The sequence below is a fragment of the Myxocyprinus asiaticus genome, chromosome 12, assembly GCF_019703515.2.
Source record: "Myxocyprinus asiaticus isolate MX2 ecotype Aquarium Trade chromosome 12, UBuf_Myxa_2, whole genome shotgun sequence".
Taxonomy (NCBI): Eukaryota; Metazoa; Chordata; class Actinopteri; order Cypriniformes; family Catostomidae; genus Myxocyprinus; species Myxocyprinus asiaticus.
The window spans coordinates 51,237,619-51,254,425 of record NC_059355.1 but is presented as its reverse complement, the minus strand read 5'-3'; the positions used below and the strand labels follow the sequence as shown (position 1 = coordinate 51,254,425).

Below are 16,807 nucleotides of genomic sequence, written 5' to 3'. Positions count from 1 at the left end.
TACAAAAAAAAAATCATTTTCTTCATCAGTAAGTTTCTATAGTTTTTCAGTAAAATATTTACACATCCTTAAAACAAGATGAACTGAAATAATAGGACATATTAAGACTTGATTTCAGAGAATATATTTGACAATTTATTTATTTATTTTTTTACCCCATTGGAATATATTTTTTCTCTTATTTTAAGCATAATCATCACTACATTTTGTTAGAGTTATGCTTACGACAATAATGTGTATAATCTTGCAATATTACTCCTCAAGTAAATTTGTTGTTTTAAGGATGTTTAGATATTTTTACTGGAAAACAAGACAAAAATACTGATGAAGAAAAGTGATTTTTTAAATGAGCTGGAATTAGACTGAATTCACCCTTTTGACCATCACGATGAACATTCAATCAACAAACACGTCCATTTAAGTCATTTTATTACATCACAAATACAAAACCTTTCACACAAGCTGCAGTCACATACAAGCATTTACTTCAATATCTTTCACATTGGAAGAGCTTTAGTTTGTAAGACAGAACACATTGTTCTGCTCGAGAGAAATATTGATTATAAGACTTGGAAAAGAAAACACTGTCCATTCAGAGAATGCAGAAAAATGGTCAACATTTGTATTTTACATGCCACTCACTTTATGTTCATGTCACAGAAAAAACAAACAGTTCAATTCATCTTGCATGTGAGTTCAGTTTTTTACATTAGCTGGTTAGATATCTGAGCATATGATCTTTAATGTGAACACATGTATCCTGTATGAGATGAACATATACATGTGTGTGTGTATGGGAAGTTGTGCATGTGTCGCCGCGGGCGTCAGTGTGAGTGTGGTGGGGGGCTCCAGTGGTGACCCAGATCTGATTATTACTGCTGACAGCAGATTCTTCTGGCGTCTTTGTCCCTGACCAACCAACTGTGACATGCACACACACTACACAACACTACACAACACTACACTGCGCTGACATCTCGTGTGTATTGTGTTCAAATGCCATACATGTCGAATACAACAGTACTGATACATAACACATGTTGGTTATGTTTTGTTAAGTGTTGAATGTTCAGTTCTGGTTTTGTTGGGGTTTATTACAGGTTTTATTACTGGTATTTAATAAGTCAAGCATCACTATTTTCCAGTAACGTAACGAGTAATGGTTCCAGTAGCAGTTCCTCATGAGCACGGTTCGGTATGGTTCTATTACAAATCATTTCTCAGCACAGTTAAGGTCGAAACATACTCAACAAGCTCAATTTTGTGCGTAGTTGTGTTCCAAAATGTGCCAGACCGTAATTCTTAACACAAAGCAAGTATGCATTGCTTTCTCAATATTGTAACAAGGGGCTCTATAGCACGGTTAGTGTGACCTGCACACTTCAACGGTGAGTTTTCTCTTTCAAGTCTACTTTCCAAGTCATGGCGGAGCAACAGTTTGAAGATAATATTGCTGAGCAATTACTGAAAGTCAATAGATTTATAGCAACTTTGCAAAATAGAACCATATGGCTAAATCATTGTGTCTATTAAAAATGCATGTTGCTAACCTGTTGCTAAATAAGGACTACAACAGTCGTCCATTTCGTAAAGCAAGTAGCTCACAGGCTGATGGGAGTTGTAGTCCATAATTAGCATTGTGATAGCAACATATGTTTTTAAAAAACACAGTAGCTTCAAAACTATTGTTTGAGGTCTGACTGTGTGTCACGTAAACTGTGACTAGGCTTTATTTTAATCGTAATTTGAAAATCCCTATTCTAAAAAAACCCAAAGGAAATTCCCGAGGGAACCCATGGTTCGAAAATCCTAATTGTCTTCCGGGTTTTTGGACTACAACCTGAACAGCTCTTTATTAACACATCCAGTACATACAAAAGAGTACTGAGTTTTGTTCCCTCCACGGTCATGCAGGAACGCACGTTACGCATGTTCAACTGGGCCACGTGTTGGCAATGCGATGGCTAAGCGCTCGCATATGTGTTTACCTGCGTCCAAAATAGCTTACTGTCAGAAAATCTTCTGCTTTTGATGAAGGATGCACTTTTTGGCCAGTAAAAAAGTACATTCTTTGGGTACTCATGTAGGTAGTATGAATAGAGTGCGGACATACTTCATCTGAGGACATGGGTATTGACCGATGACATGAATATATGACCTAATAACAACAAACGGTGAAAATAATTAACTCTGGTTTTGTTAAACAAGCACCACTTAAGCACAAGAAACAACTCTCTTGTTATATACATCACACCTACAGTTGAATAGAGCCGTCCAACTCGCGGTTGTCCAACTTTTTATTTATTATATGGCGTGTTGAACGTGACGTCACCTCAGCTCCAGAGGGATAATGGGATCGTAAAGTGTCCAGTCGATCCGCACTTCAGAATCTCGCCGGAAATAGCTGATCATCCGGATATTTCTCGCTTTCTGTTTTATGAATACTTAGGATTCGGACATAGCAGGGAAGTATGGATATTTTGGCCCACTCAGGACTGAGAACCGTGCTGGAGGAACACTTTTATTGACGTAGCGACTCAAGATTGGTCATTTGCACAGTCAGTCCATTCAGGACTGGTCATAGGTCATAGCACTGTTCCACACAAGAACGGTTTGGCCTGATGGTGGAAAAGCGGCTTAAGACACCTCAAATCACGCAGCTTGTTGAAGACAGGTGTGCTAGTACTTTTCTAAGCGATCAGACTTACGATTTTCATTTTCGCTGCTAAAATATGAGACAATAGGTGCATCGTCATTTCAGCCAAAACATGGGACATCCTGGCATTGAAGGAGGGTCTTGAGCTATATCTAGAGACCATAATACTATAGAGACTCTTTTGATTTGGGTTAGTAAGAAACCACTCAGCAACCAACCAGAACACCCTAGTAACCGCATAGGAATTCCCTCAAACCACTTACAACACCCAAGAATCATGGCGGTTTTGCATTGGCAAACAACACATTCTTCAGAAATATCAAAATCTACTTTGTAGATTCTTTTGGTTAGAACTTTAAATTCCATAAATCATTTATAGGTAATACTTCTCAAGTGCTTTGCATCAAGTGCACTATAGAGCTGGAGACTAAAATCTGATGCTTAACATTTACACATTCTCTCACTGTGTGTGTGTGTGTGTGTGTGTGTGTGTGTGTGTGCATGTGATATGTGTGTGTGTGTGTGTGTGTGTATGTGTGTGTGAGTGTGTGTGTGTGTGTGTGTATGTGTGTGTGAGTGTGTGTGCATGTGATGTGTGTGTATGTGTGTGTGTGTGCGTGTGTGTGTGCGTGTGATATGTGTGTGTGTGTGTGTATGAGTATGTGTGTGTGTGTATGTATATGTGTGTGTGTGTGTGAGTGTGTGTGCATGTGATGTGTGTGTATGTGTGTGTGTGTGCGTGTGTGTGTGCGTGTGATATGTGTGTGTGTGTGTGTGTATGAGTATGTGTGTGTGTGTATGTATATGTGTGTGTGTGTGTGTATGAGTGTGTGTGTGTGTGTATGTATGTGTGTGTGTGTGTGTGAGTGTGTGCGCATGTATGTGTGTGTGTGTGTTTGTTGAGCAGGAAGAGGCGTGACAGTGTTTGATGGATGTTATACACTATTACACAACACAATTTCACTAGCACTCGCACAACTCTCTGACAGAACTATATGAGCTGTTATAATGACAAATGTGTGTGTGTGTGTGTGTGTGTGTGTGTGTGTAACATAATAATATCTCTGAATGTGTGAGCCTCAATCATGAGGTTAGTGTCTTAATACAAATTGTATCAAAAAGATTTCAAAACAGTTCAATATCGTACAAAAACAGATCATTTTGATGAAAACAGTCGAAATAGAGTGCACGTTTAGCTTTAAAAGATGCCTTGTAGCTAGAAAGAGCTACAGCAACATTGTAGAGATTTCTAGAAATGTGGTAGAAATCTGAAACCTTCATGTCTTTAATACTGAGGCACAAGATATGTACAAAATGGCACCTCAGATATTCATTCATCTCACATAATCAAACACAATTACGCACTAGCAGTTAAATAATAAATAATGATAATTAATGGTGCAATAATGCGTACAATCTCAAGCGGCCGTTCATCATCAAAACACAAACGCAAAAATGTCCAAATCAAACACAGAAGTCCAGCTTCATCACATCAGTAACAGTATGGCATCCTCTGTATCATTCTCATCAGCATCTCACAGCTTCTGAGTGAGATGAAAGTCAATGATACAAACCTCAAAGTCACGCTTACAATCGTATGCATATGTGTATGTGTGTGAAAGCTCTCTTGGTTTCATTTGCATTGTGACAATGAAGTGGATGAGCTATAAAGGGAACAGATGGAGGAGTGTTTGTGTCTCATGTGTCTCTACAGCCCTCTGCTGGCAGACTTCAGTTTAATAATCCACTCTCCACTCGGGTTGTTGTTATACAGGTCAAACAAATGTGTTTCTGGATCCAGACAGTGTTCACCTGAGCCACAGAACAACATAAACATTTAGACATGAGAAACAAATAATATACATAATAGGAAAAATATGATGGCATCAAAAAGCATTTGGGCACTTAAAGGAATATTCCGGGTTCAACTCAGTCGACAGCATTTGTGGCATAATGCTGATTACCACAAAAATATATTTTGACTCGTTCCTCTCTTTCTTTAAAAAAGCACAAATGTGTGTTCCAGTGAGACACTTACAATGGAAGTCAATGGGGTCAATAATCTGTAAACATTAAAATACTCACTGTTTCAAAAGTATAGACACAAGACATAAACAATAGGTGTGTTAACATGATTTTACTGTGATTAAATCACTTACTAACCGCATCTGTGGAAAGATATAGACAATTTTACAACTTTGTTACCATGACGACATAATGGCAAAAACATGACTGTAAAATCTAAACAACTTTACAGCTCAAATAATCCACGATGTTTTAACAGAAGAATTAATGTAAGTGCTTTTATAAAATTATAATCTTCACATTTCTGCCTTTAAACCCTCCAAAAATTGACCCCATTGACTTCCATTGTAAGTGACTCACTAGAACTTTTTAATAAACCTGAATATTCCTTTTAAGTCATAAAAAAGAGGGAATGTCATTGCACTAGATAAAAAAATATCTAATATCTATTGTTTCTCATTTCAAACCTAATTGATTCTTGCTATTGTTCTCTAAAATTAAACTTTGATATTTTGCTATTTAATGCAATGTGTGACTAAAGTGTCCAAATGCTTCTTGGGGTCACTGACTGTATGTTTGTACTGTATATTGATGAATCACAGATTTGAAATCTGTTCCAACTTACCAATATTTCCACCTACTTCATAAATGGCACAGTCTGGGTAGTTTGTTGAGCCATTTCTGTGCGTGGGAAATGTAAAAAAAATGCAATTAATATTTGATTTGCATGTGTATGTGATCCTCTGCTCTTTCAAACTGTGGTTTGTGTTCATACCGTCTGATGATTCCCCTGCTGTTGTCAGAGGTGTGTAGTTCTTTATAAAACTGTGACAGCAGATCAGCAGCGCGAGAGTTAACTGTGAGACGAAACTCCATCGAGAAACTCACGTCACCTAGCTGGATCTTTACAGTACGACACCGCTGAGGACAAGAAAAGAACTCATCAATACATTGATCAATAAATTACGTATATCTCTAGAATACTTGATTGTGATTGGTCAATGGCTGCATTCTGTGGTCAAATATTCGTGTATAATGAGCGTTAAACTGTATAATTGACTGGAAAGAGATTTAACTACATAGCTGTGATACTGTCATGTTTCTCATATCACTGCACACTCGTCTCAAATAATAAAATAATTTACTTTCAATCAATATTTCATGTTATTTAAGTAGCTGTATTGTAAGTGGGATACAGTACGGTCAGATCCTACACTACCTGAGCGTCCATGTGTATGTTTGTCTGGTGATTCAGATGTCTGTCAATCAAGGTCAGTACACATACACACTCAATCTGTGTTCATGAGATTAAACTCCTCTAAATGGATCAGTTTGATCTCTTTATCCTCTCACAAGCACGATCTGTCGCTCTCACGCCAACAGCACGAGCGAACACTCTCTCTTCTCAACTTTTATCCTCGTTTGTCTCTCTCACCTCAGCTAAGTTCTTGTCGGCTTTGTCTTTGCTGTCCGTGTGGATCTTCCTCAGCAGGTTTTTGATGCGTTTGTCGTAGAACTGATAGCGCCGGTTGCTGTTCTCGTTCAGTTTTCTCACTTGACTCATCAGGAAGTTAGGAACCTACAGAAGAATAAACACTTTAGATCCAAACACACACACTGTAGAACAGGATCTAAAAATTCACCAGGGCAAAAGGATTAGGGTTATTAACTGCTATTAACTGTTAGTATGTTAAATCAATTGATGACATCACAGTTCTGCACACGTTAGTTGGCAGAATGGCAAGCGGAGAAAACAAGCTGCAGATAAAGAAACCCCTGTGTCATTCAAGTCTCCTTTCTGGGAACTTTTTCTTTTTGCGGTCAATTACAAGAGCGTTGACAAGAACTCGAATTCATCACATGCAAATTCCCGGATGTCTAATGTGGAAGTAAGCGCGAGTTCCATGCACGAGGCGTTAAGGACATACTTATTAATATTATGCCCTTACCCAAACCCCTTATCTAAACTTAACCAATCAGTAGAGTGTGTGAACATGATAGGAAGCGGCTGTGTGTGATAGAAGCAAGTAATTGTAGCGTATTAGATGGAAACGATGTTCAGCGACGTCATTGGCTATAGTGAAAGTCGTTGGAATTCAAATGAGTGCAGTCGCACGATATCATACAAATTAGCCAAGTTTAGGAAAGTCGTACGAATCCTGACGATTTCGCCATGAGAGAGTGTTCGCCAAGGCATAAGCGAACTAAGCGGCTGCTTAGACCCCCCGTGGCGACCAGGAGGCCCCCAAGAGCACATGAATTGACAGCTTGATTTTTTTGTTTTGTGAAATGGACAATGGTAATTATACAAAAATGCAATATTAAACGCAATATTATGTTAACGGGCTGCAGCATGCAAGCACAGACAGTTCGTTGATTGAAGAGGCTGCAGCAAAACAGCAATGTCACAAAAAAGGACATATCCCTCTGGTGCAGAGAAAAGGAAAAAGAAGAAAACCGAGGAAGAGAAAAAACAGCAAGATAAAGGTATGTTAAGTAGCTAGGCTATGTTGTGAGCTAACGTTAGCTGGCTAGTTAGTTAACATAGGCTGTGTCTTGTTTGGAAGGATGCGTCCTCCGGAGGTCGCATTTGTCGGCCGTATACGTCATCAAGGCTGTCTCGTTTCAGAAAAGCGAGTAGGACACTTCGAATGCAGCCTTCGAATGCGACCTTCTTTCACAGGAATTCGGAGGATGCATGAGGCGTATCCTTCGTGGGCACTTACAACCCACAATTCTTTGCTTCAACGGAAATTACGGCGAATTTGCCCGTAAATATGATGTTCAAACGCAAGTAATGTTAATTCCCAAGTTGAAGTACCTCAGTAGATGGGTGCAGAGTATATAATATGTATAATTATATTAATATATAATTAAAAGAAAGTATTAGACTAAAAGTACACATGTAAAATCTATTTTCTTTTCTCTCTACATCATTATAACTCTCCTAAATTTTACCTCACACACTCCCTTCCAAAGAGACTTTGTTCCCTTCTCACTCAAAGCGCTCGCGCTTGTTAAAGAGTGGCGTGCTGTCATAGCAACCATGTTACGTTTCCGTTTGTCCTACGAAGGCCGGCTCGTTTAAACGAGGCTTGTTTAAAGGAGGTCCTTCGGTATTCTGCAGCCTTCAAAGGACGCATCCTACCTAGCATGCAGCCTTCCAAATGAGACACAGCCATAGCTTAGGTAGCATATCACGTTTGATTAATCATCCGTAAATAGCCTTGACATCTTAATATTTTATAATACAACATATCACTTAGCTAGTTTTAGATTGAAGTTTTTGGGAATCTGTTCCATAAACTTGGTACTGATAACAGCTTAACATTATTTACATTAGCCTACCATTTTGGGGTGCTATTATATTCCAATATCATTATGCCTCAATTAGCTAGTTATAGATTAAGAGTTGTTGTTTTAGGTGTACAGATGGCTTGCTGCTGTGTATAATAATTTATGTTGTTAAAATAACATTCTGTACTCTTATGAAACTTCCCTAGGAGCACTGTTGAAATATATTGGAGGTGGGGCACAACCAACGCCAAAAGGAAGGATTTATTTATTTGTTGCAAATATCACTCCATGTTGCTATAATTCTCTATCATTATAGGGCTTAACTGAACTTTTTCTCTGGTCAAACAGTGCATTTATGAGTAGGGTTGTTTCTTACAACGCTACCATCAGGATATTTAAAGCAGAAAAATGAGTTGATTTTATTAATTATGTTATTCTGTACGACGTGAGAACTTTTATCTTATTTTCATTTCAGTTTTGTTTCTTTTTATTCTTTCTACAGGCCAATGATGATTCTGAGAAAACGCACCCACTGCCTGTTATTGCTATAGTAACGAACGCAACTTCCAAGCGTGTTTGATTGACAGGTATTTGATTTCAGCTTTGTCGTTAGATTTGTGGTTATTTTTCATTATTTCAGAAAACAGCTTAATTCATCCATTCGAATCAACAGCTTTAAGTTAAAGAGGGTAAACTTTATCATTCAGCAGAAATGTACACAAGCATTTTAGACACTTATATTCGCTGCGCTCCGTCCATGCACGGAATGAATGCGTGTCACTTGGACCCCTCAGGCAATGTCAACGGTATGGCCCACTTTAGGGGTGGCCCAGATTACAATTTAAAATCAAGCAGAGCTATAGAAATGTACATATTTACAATACAAGCTTCATATTACGAGTACATTCTACGACCCCCCAACATCTTGTTTTAAAGTCCTTCAGGGGAGGTTCAAGCCCCCCACCCCCCATTGATGAAGATGTGGGATTTCAGCGTATGATTAAAATACTCGAGTCGCGTTACAACATCCATTCTCATATTCATTTTAACAGCAAGTTTATTTCTTCTATAGTGATGTACAGATTCTGAACGTTGAATATACATTGATGTTGATGCATGTAGTGTAATAATGCAGGTATTAAGTTAAAATGTTGAGTTACTAATTAGAGGGGGAACATTTTTTTTTTTTTAGTTAAGTACCCTAATGAAAAATAACCATGGTTTTATGCAGTAATACTGTAGAAGCCATATAGTAACCATGGTTTTACTATAGTAATATTGTAGTAGCCATAGTAACAATGTAACAATGACTGCTGTCATCATTGTTTTATTGGCAGAAATCATAGTTTTGATACAATTAATCATTGTTTTACAACAGTCATACTGTAGTTTCCATATAGTAACCTTGATTTTACTATAGTATTGTAACCATAAATATTGTAATTTATTGGTTACTGTGATTTTACTACAAATACCATGGTTAAACTATGGTTACTGTAGTAAAACCATGGTGATTTGTAGTGAGGGCCAATCTCCTGAAATAGAATATTTGTACTTTTATATTTTTTTCTGAACATGAAAAAACCGAACAGTACCGAAACCATGACCCTAAAACCGTGATACAAACAGAACCGTGAGAAATTTGAACTGTTACACCCCTAGTGCAAAGGAAGAAGAATAATTAATAATTTTAATAATTATCTTTATTTATCACACATTATACATTTGCACATATACAGTGAAATTCTTCTTTTTCACATATCCCAGCTATGCTGGGGTCAGAGTGCAGGGTCAGCCATGATACGGCGCCCCTGGAGCAGATAGGGTCAAGGGCCTTGCTCAAGGGCCCAACAGTGGCATCTTGGCAGTGCTGGGGCTTGAACCCCCGACCTTCTGATCAGTAACCCAGAGCCTTAACCGCTGAGCTACCACTGCCCCAGGAGCGCAACTAAAGGAAGTGGACGTGGACAAGAAGACTGAAGCTCTTTACCGTCCACAGCAGGTCCTGGTAGCGAATGAGGAGTCTCATGATATCAGCCGCTCGCTCCGCCTGGCCTTTCTCTTGACCGTCTACTGAGAGTTTGCTCGGCACGGCTTTATGTAGGAAGAGATTTGGAGCCATGATGGTGGAGACGGCCCACAGATTCATACGGTTCTGATGCTCAAAAGAGACGACTTTACTGAGAAACTCCAACAGAGCCTGAAGAAAGAGAGAGAGAAATATTCACAATATTCAGACTTTCTTTGCAGTTTGTCAGCTTATCATTTCTGACACCTTTCCTTGTATTGTAAAGAATAAAGCTAGATCATTGTTGAGGAAATGTTGCCGTAAGCATTTGTTGTTGAAGTACCACTGATCAGGCACATTACGGAAGTGAAATGGGTTGTGAACGGTGTTAACTTCAACAGCAGAAAGAGTTTATCATAAAGACACAGTTATATAAAGAGCTGTGGAAACACACACGCGCCCACATGTTGTGTCAGACGTGACTCATCAGCTGTGGTCGGATACGGTTATTTAAGCTTGAGAAAATAATACGTAGATTTAATTTAATGTGAATGTGTGTGGGTCAGGTTTTCTCCTACAATGTGTTACTGAGTGTCGCCAAAATGATAGTAAAACCTGAAGGGTCATTCCATGTCGACTCAACCAGCGGTCCCAGGATCCAAATTAGTTTTTTTTTTTTTTTTTCTGGAGAAAGAAATATTTAGCTCTGAAAATCCAAAATCTAAGGAGAAAAATGTCACTTTGACCCCCTCTACAAAATAATGGATTACTCAGTAAATACTGATTCATGGCATTTAATATTTTGGCTCTCATGATCATTTATGTTTATCTATCTTCTGAAAATGTATTAACAAAATCTAAGCAGAAAATATTATAAAAAATATTAGCCAAAGAAGTTACTAAAGTTGACATGAAATAACCCAGAAATCTCTGACATTGTGAGGAGCAGCCAACAGTCCCCATGAGGAATACAGCGTCATAAACAAACTAAATAACGTCTTAATGACGAGGTAAAAACAAAGGTTGTGCAAGGGTTAGGTGTAGCTTTAAGGGATAGAAAATATCATTAGCTCAGTATAAAAACATTAAAAGACAATAGAAACTCTGCACTAATGTAGACAAATATGTATGTGTGTGTATATGTGTGTGTGTGTGTGTGTGTGTGTGTGTGTATGTGTATTGTGTGTGTATGTGTGTGTGTGTATTGTGTTCTTTAAGTATGTTTCTGTTGTGTGTGTGTGTGTGTGTGTGTGTGTGTGTGTATGTGTGTGTATTGTGTTCTTTAAGTGTGTTTCTGTTGTGTGTGTGTGTGTGTGTTGTGTTCTTTAAGAGTGTTTTTGTTGTGTGTGTGTGTGTGTGTGTGTGTGTATGTGTGTGTGTATCTGTGTGTGTTTAGTACCTTAAGTGTGTTTCTGTTGTGTGTGTGTGTGTGTGTGTGTGTGTGTGTATACAGTATGTGTGTGTGTGTGTGTGTGTATGTGTATATACAGGTGCATCTCAATAAATTAGAATGTCGTGGAAAAGTTCATTTATTTCAGTAATTCAACTCAAATTGTGAAACTCTTGTATTAAATAAATTCAATGCACACAGACTGAAGTAGTTTAAGTCTTTGGTTCTTTTAATTGTGATGATTTTGGCTCACATTTAACAAAAACCCACCAATTCACTATCTCAACAAATTAGAATACATCATAAGACCAATAAAAAAAACATTTTTAGTGAATTGTTGGCCTTCTGGAAAGTATATTCATTTACTGTATATGTACTCAATACTTGGTAGGGGCTCCTTTTGCTTTAATTACTGCCTCAATTCGGCGTGGCATGGAGGTGATCAGTTTGTGGCACTGCTGAGGTGGTATGGAAGCCCAGGTTTCTTTGACAGTGGCTTTCAGCTCATCTGCATTTTTTGGTCTCTTGTTTCTCATTTTCCTCTTGACAATACCCCATAGATTCTCTATGGGGTTCAGGTCTGGTGAGTTTGCTGGCCAGTCAAGCACACCAACACCATGGTCATTTAACCAACTTTTGGTGCTTTTGGCAGTGTGGGCAGGTGCCAAATCCTGCTGGAAAATGAAATCAGCATCTTTAAAAAGCTGGTCAGCAGAAGGAAGCATGAAGTGCACCAAAATGTCTTGGTAAACGGGTGCAGTGACTTTGGTTTTCAAAAAACACAATGGACCAACACCAGCAGATGACATTGCACCCCAAATCATCACAGACTGTGGAAACTTAACACTGGACTTCAAGCAACTTGGGCTATGAGCTTCTCCACCCTTCCTCCAGACTCTAGGACCTTGGTTTCCAAATGAAATACAAAACTTGCTCTCATCTGAAAAGAGGACTTTGGACCACTGGGCAACAGTCCATTTCTTCTTCTCCTTAGCCCAGGTAAGACGCCTCTGACGTTGTCTGTGGTTCAGGAGTGGCTTAACAAGAGGAATACGACAACTGTAGCCAAATTCCTTGACACGTCTGTGTGTGGTGGCTCTTGATGCCTTGACCCCAGCCTCAGCCCATTCCTTGTGAAGTTCACCCAAATTCTTGAATCGATTTTGCTGGACAATCCTCATAAGGCTGCGGTTCTCTCGGTTGGTTGTGCATCTTTTTCTTCCACACTTTTTCCTTCCACTCAACTTTCTGTTAACATGCTTGGATACAGCACTCTGTGAACAGCCAGCTTCTTTGGCAATGAATGTTTGTGGCTTACCCTCCTTGTGAAGGGTGTCAATGATTGTCTTCTGGACAACTGTCAGATCAGCAGTCTTCCCCATGATTGTGTAGCCTAGTGAACCAAACTGAGAGACCATTTTGAAGGCTCAGGAAACCTTTGCAGGTGTTTTGAGTTGATTAGCTGATTAGCATGTCACCATATTCTAATTTTTTGAGATAGTGAATTGGTGGGTTTTTGTTAAATGTGAGCTAAAATCATCACAATTAAAAGAACCAAAGACTTAAACTACTTCAGTCTGTGTGCATTGAATTTATTTAATACACGAGTTTCACAATTTGAGTTGAATTACTGAAATAAATGAACTTTTCCACGACATTCTAATTTATTGAGATGCACCTGTATGTGTTTTGTACCTTAAGTGTGTTTCTGCTGTGTGTGTATGTCTGTGTGTGTGTGTCTGTGTGTGTGTTTTGTACCTTAAGTGTGTTTCTGTTGTGTGTGTGTGTATGTGTGTGTTTTGTACCTTAAGTGTGTTTCTGTTGTGTGTGTGTGTGTGTGTATGTGTTTTGTACCTTGAGTGTGTTTATGTTGTGTGTGTGTGTGTGTGTGTGTGTGTGTGTGTGTGTGTGTGTTTTGTACCTTGAGTGTGTTTCTGTTTGGCTCTGGCAGCAGCAGGATCAGCAGATTTAACACATGTAACTTCTGCTTCAGTTCAGAAATATCTGTAAAACACATGACTGTCTCTATAAGACACAGAACACATTTATTGTTATATCACTAACTGACAGTACAGCAGACAGTCTATCACACCTCTCACAGCGCTGAATGTGTTGAGGTGTTCGACGGTCAGAAGCGGCGCTGGCAGCTCTCGGATGAATTTCTTGAGCAGAGCCGCGGCGTCATTTGGACTGACATCATCCCAACTGAACGAACCGCCATAAAACGACTTCTCCAACTTCTGCTGCAACACCTACAACAACACAACTCAACTGAGCCACACACTCGCATCAGTTTCTTCATCAGTAATGCATAAAATCCCTTTTATATGGTGGCCCCACAGTACTATGATTGTGTCAGGTGGTATTTTAATTTAAGCCATAGTACTGAATAATTACCATACTCATATGTCATGGTATTTAAACGGTAAATGCATGTCCAAAAACCACAGCATACCTATGGTGATTTCAGTACTTTATTTTTGTTAGTGAACTGTTTACCACATCTATTTTAATATACAGTAAATCACCTAAAAACATCATAAATACAGTATGTTGTTAACAAATCAACAGGCATTGATTTCTTTGGAATATGATGATTTATATGTTACATAATGATAAAATCATACAGTGAATATGAGATTAAACTGACTTTAATTCTGGATTGAGATCCTGGAACCCGCAGAATCCCTTCAGAATCGAGACCTTTCTTCTCTAGAAATGACAGAAGCTACAACAGAGAAATTAAAATATTAATGTACAGAACACCTGAGATTCTCTATAAGGAATAAACACTGTATATGAGCTCTGGTTGATATGCACTATACTCTGAATGGAATACTAGTGTATTGCTTACTACATACTGCTCAGTACACTCTGTATACAACTTACTATATTCTCAAAATAGCATATGAAGCAGCATGCAAATTACAGTGATTGCAGTGAAGCAATTCAAATAGTAAGGATTAGACTGTACATTGGTGTCCCATGATGTCATAATAATATCTAAACATACAGTATAGAGGTCGACTGATAGTGTGTTTTGCCAGTACCAATGCGTAAGGTGATGGGAACGGATGATAATCAATTTAAAATCGATTAATAGAATGTTAAAAACATGCCATAGTCTTTCCTTGCTATGATGGGCCCAGACAGATCACTTTATTATCTTAATAAAATATGCATTGAATTGAGGATTAAAAATATGGATGAAAATTGTCAATGATGAAAGATTTAGGGGCCTGGGTAGCTCAGCGAGTATTGGCACTGACTACCACCCCTGGAGTGGTGCTGAGTAACTTCAGCCAGGTCTCCTAAGCAACCAAATTGGCCTGGTTGCTAGGGAGGGTAGAGTCACATGGGGTAACCTCCTTGTGGTCGTGATTAGTAGTTCTCGCTCTCAATGGGGCGTGTGGTAAGTTGTGTGTGGATCGTGGAGAGTAGCATGAGCCTCCACATGCTGTGAGTCTCCGCGGTGTCATGCACAACGAGTCACGTGATAAAATGCGCGGACTGACGGTCTCAGAAGCGGAGGCAACTGAGACTTGTAATCGCGCCACCATGAGGACCTACTAAGTTGTGGGAATTGGGCGTTCCAAAATTGGGAGAAAAGGGGATAAAAAAATAAAATAAAAAAAATAATGAAAGATTTAGATGCAGCAAATCCCCACGTGACTGTTAATCACGAATAAAAAAAAAAAACTTTGCCATTAACCGATCCTTCCAAAAAGCAACTATCGGCACTGATTGACCTGTTGAACCAATATATCATTATATATCGATATATACGTTTCTTACGCAGTGTGCTCTGTTTGTATAATGTACATTTCATTCCCTTATTACTGCATATATGGAAGTCTGATTTCAAGTGTTGCTCTATTCTGACTTTTCAAGTTGCATGAGGCACAGCATAAGAGGTGTTACAGGAAGTGATGTCATGACTCACTGCTTGAAGGAAGAGAGGGACCTGAATGTTGGGTCTGATCTTCTGATCGTTTTCCACCAATGAGGCGAGAGGAACGCCAAACAAACAGCTCTCTGACACAATGGAGAAATTTGAGAGTTCTGTCTGTACTTTCTGTTTTCACTGCATTAATAAAGATCAGTCTCTTTCACATGAGATTACACAATAAATCACTCACTCACCAGGAATCTTCCTCTTGCAGGTTTTGTGTCGTTTGACCTCAAGCTCCAGCAGGTCGCACAGCGCTGTCATGTCTATCAAAGCTAGCTGACGGACCTTCTTCATGTCCTGATGTGAGAGATCCACGACCCGCGTCACACCCAAACGACACCGAGGACAGATCACCCTCTGATGACACAGAGACCGAAGGTGAGATATCCAATACTGCTGATGGATGGAGATCAGTTCTATAATGGTGCTGTGACATCATTCTTTAAAGTTTACTAGTTGACCTGTGCCCTGAAATGTTGGTATGCACAAAACGGACACGCAGGGATTTATAAAAAAATAAACTTGCCGTACTTTTCTGGGGTGTGCAAATTGGTGACTCCTAATGACCAAGTAATGAACTGAACAGACGGATTCACTTAAAAGAAAAGATTAACTTAAAATGCTTTTCCACCATCAGGCCGAACGGTTCTCGTTGCAAAACCGTGCCATTCCTTACTGATCTGGGACAGTTGGTTGCGGTTTCTTTTTCCACTGTGGTGTTCGAATGTACATAACAAATATGTCAGTTGGCATAAACATTGGAGCGAGAGCACTATGGAGGACGATATTCCAGTTTAAGGACTGCTTTCCCCTAGTTTTGTTCTGCTAATACACAGGAAAAAGAGAAAAAGCTGAGAAGTTTCCCATCATTTGCTGAGGGCTTGTGTTTACCACTGGACATGAACTCACCGAAAGGTAAAACTTCACAGACTAGCTAAAAAGGACACTTATTGACAAGATATTATACGAGTATTGTGATGATATATTATGAGTTTTAATGAGCTAGCATAATCTACCACACTGATGAAAAAGGTGCTGTATATAGAAAAGATAATGTACAATACTAGTTAAACCATCACCATAAAATCATGAAGGTATACCAAACATCCAATTTTTTTTTTTTATTACATTTTATTAACCTCACCAGAGTGAACTTTGCCAATCGTGTGTCGCCCCATACTAAAGCTATTCCACCAGTACGGTTGAGCAGGTTTAAGCACGGTTAGCTAAACCGAACCGAGAAATCTGGGCCGAGAATGGTTTGTAATCATATCGTGACGAACCGAGCTCAAGTGGAAATGCTACTGTAACCGCTTCTCACCGTGCTCAGAGCCATTCGGCCTGATGGTGGAAAAGCAGCTTAAGTCAGAAGAGTGTGAAGGTCTGTGCCAATTTTGGAGGATGTAGCTTGAGAGCTCTAGGACGAGTTGCAGTTGATAATTCTGGTCCTTAAAAACATGTCTGCTGATTATCACACCT

The 16,807-nt window shown here is 39.0% G+C and overlaps 1 protein-coding gene across 4 annotated transcripts in view; it reads right to left on the bottom strand.

The window, feature by feature from the left end:
- Positions 1 to 419: 419 nt before the first annotated feature.
- The window catches only part of LOC127449558 (rho GTPase-activating protein 40-like), a 36,807-nt gene continuing 20,419 nt past the window's right edge, over positions 420 to 16,807 (bottom strand). For 3 of the 4 annotated variants that reach the window (XM_051713068.1, XM_051713067.1, XM_051713065.1), the window contains exons 6-15: positions 15,520 to 15,685; positions 15,320 to 15,411; positions 14,027 to 14,104; positions 13,469 to 13,628; positions 13,298 to 13,380; positions 9,969 to 10,178; positions 6,117 to 6,260; positions 5,457 to 5,602; positions 5,307 to 5,362; positions 420 to 4,468 (exon numbers count right to left, since the gene is read on the bottom strand). In XM_051713068.1, the coding sequence (XP_051569028.1) occupies positions 4,365 to 4,468; positions 5,307 to 5,362; positions 5,457 to 5,602; positions 6,117 to 6,260; positions 9,969 to 10,178; positions 13,298 to 13,380; positions 13,469 to 13,628; positions 14,027 to 14,104; positions 15,320 to 15,411; positions 15,520 to 15,685 (1,239 nt within the window). In that variant the 3' untranslated portion in view covers positions 420 to 4,364. Of the gene's footprint in view, positions 4,469 to 5,306; positions 5,363 to 5,456; positions 5,603 to 6,116; positions 6,261 to 9,716; positions 10,179 to 13,297; positions 13,381 to 13,468; positions 13,629 to 14,026; positions 14,105 to 15,319; positions 15,412 to 15,519; positions 15,686 to 16,807 lie in introns of those variants that run through there. The other variant, XM_051713069.1, reaches the window with a different exon arrangement.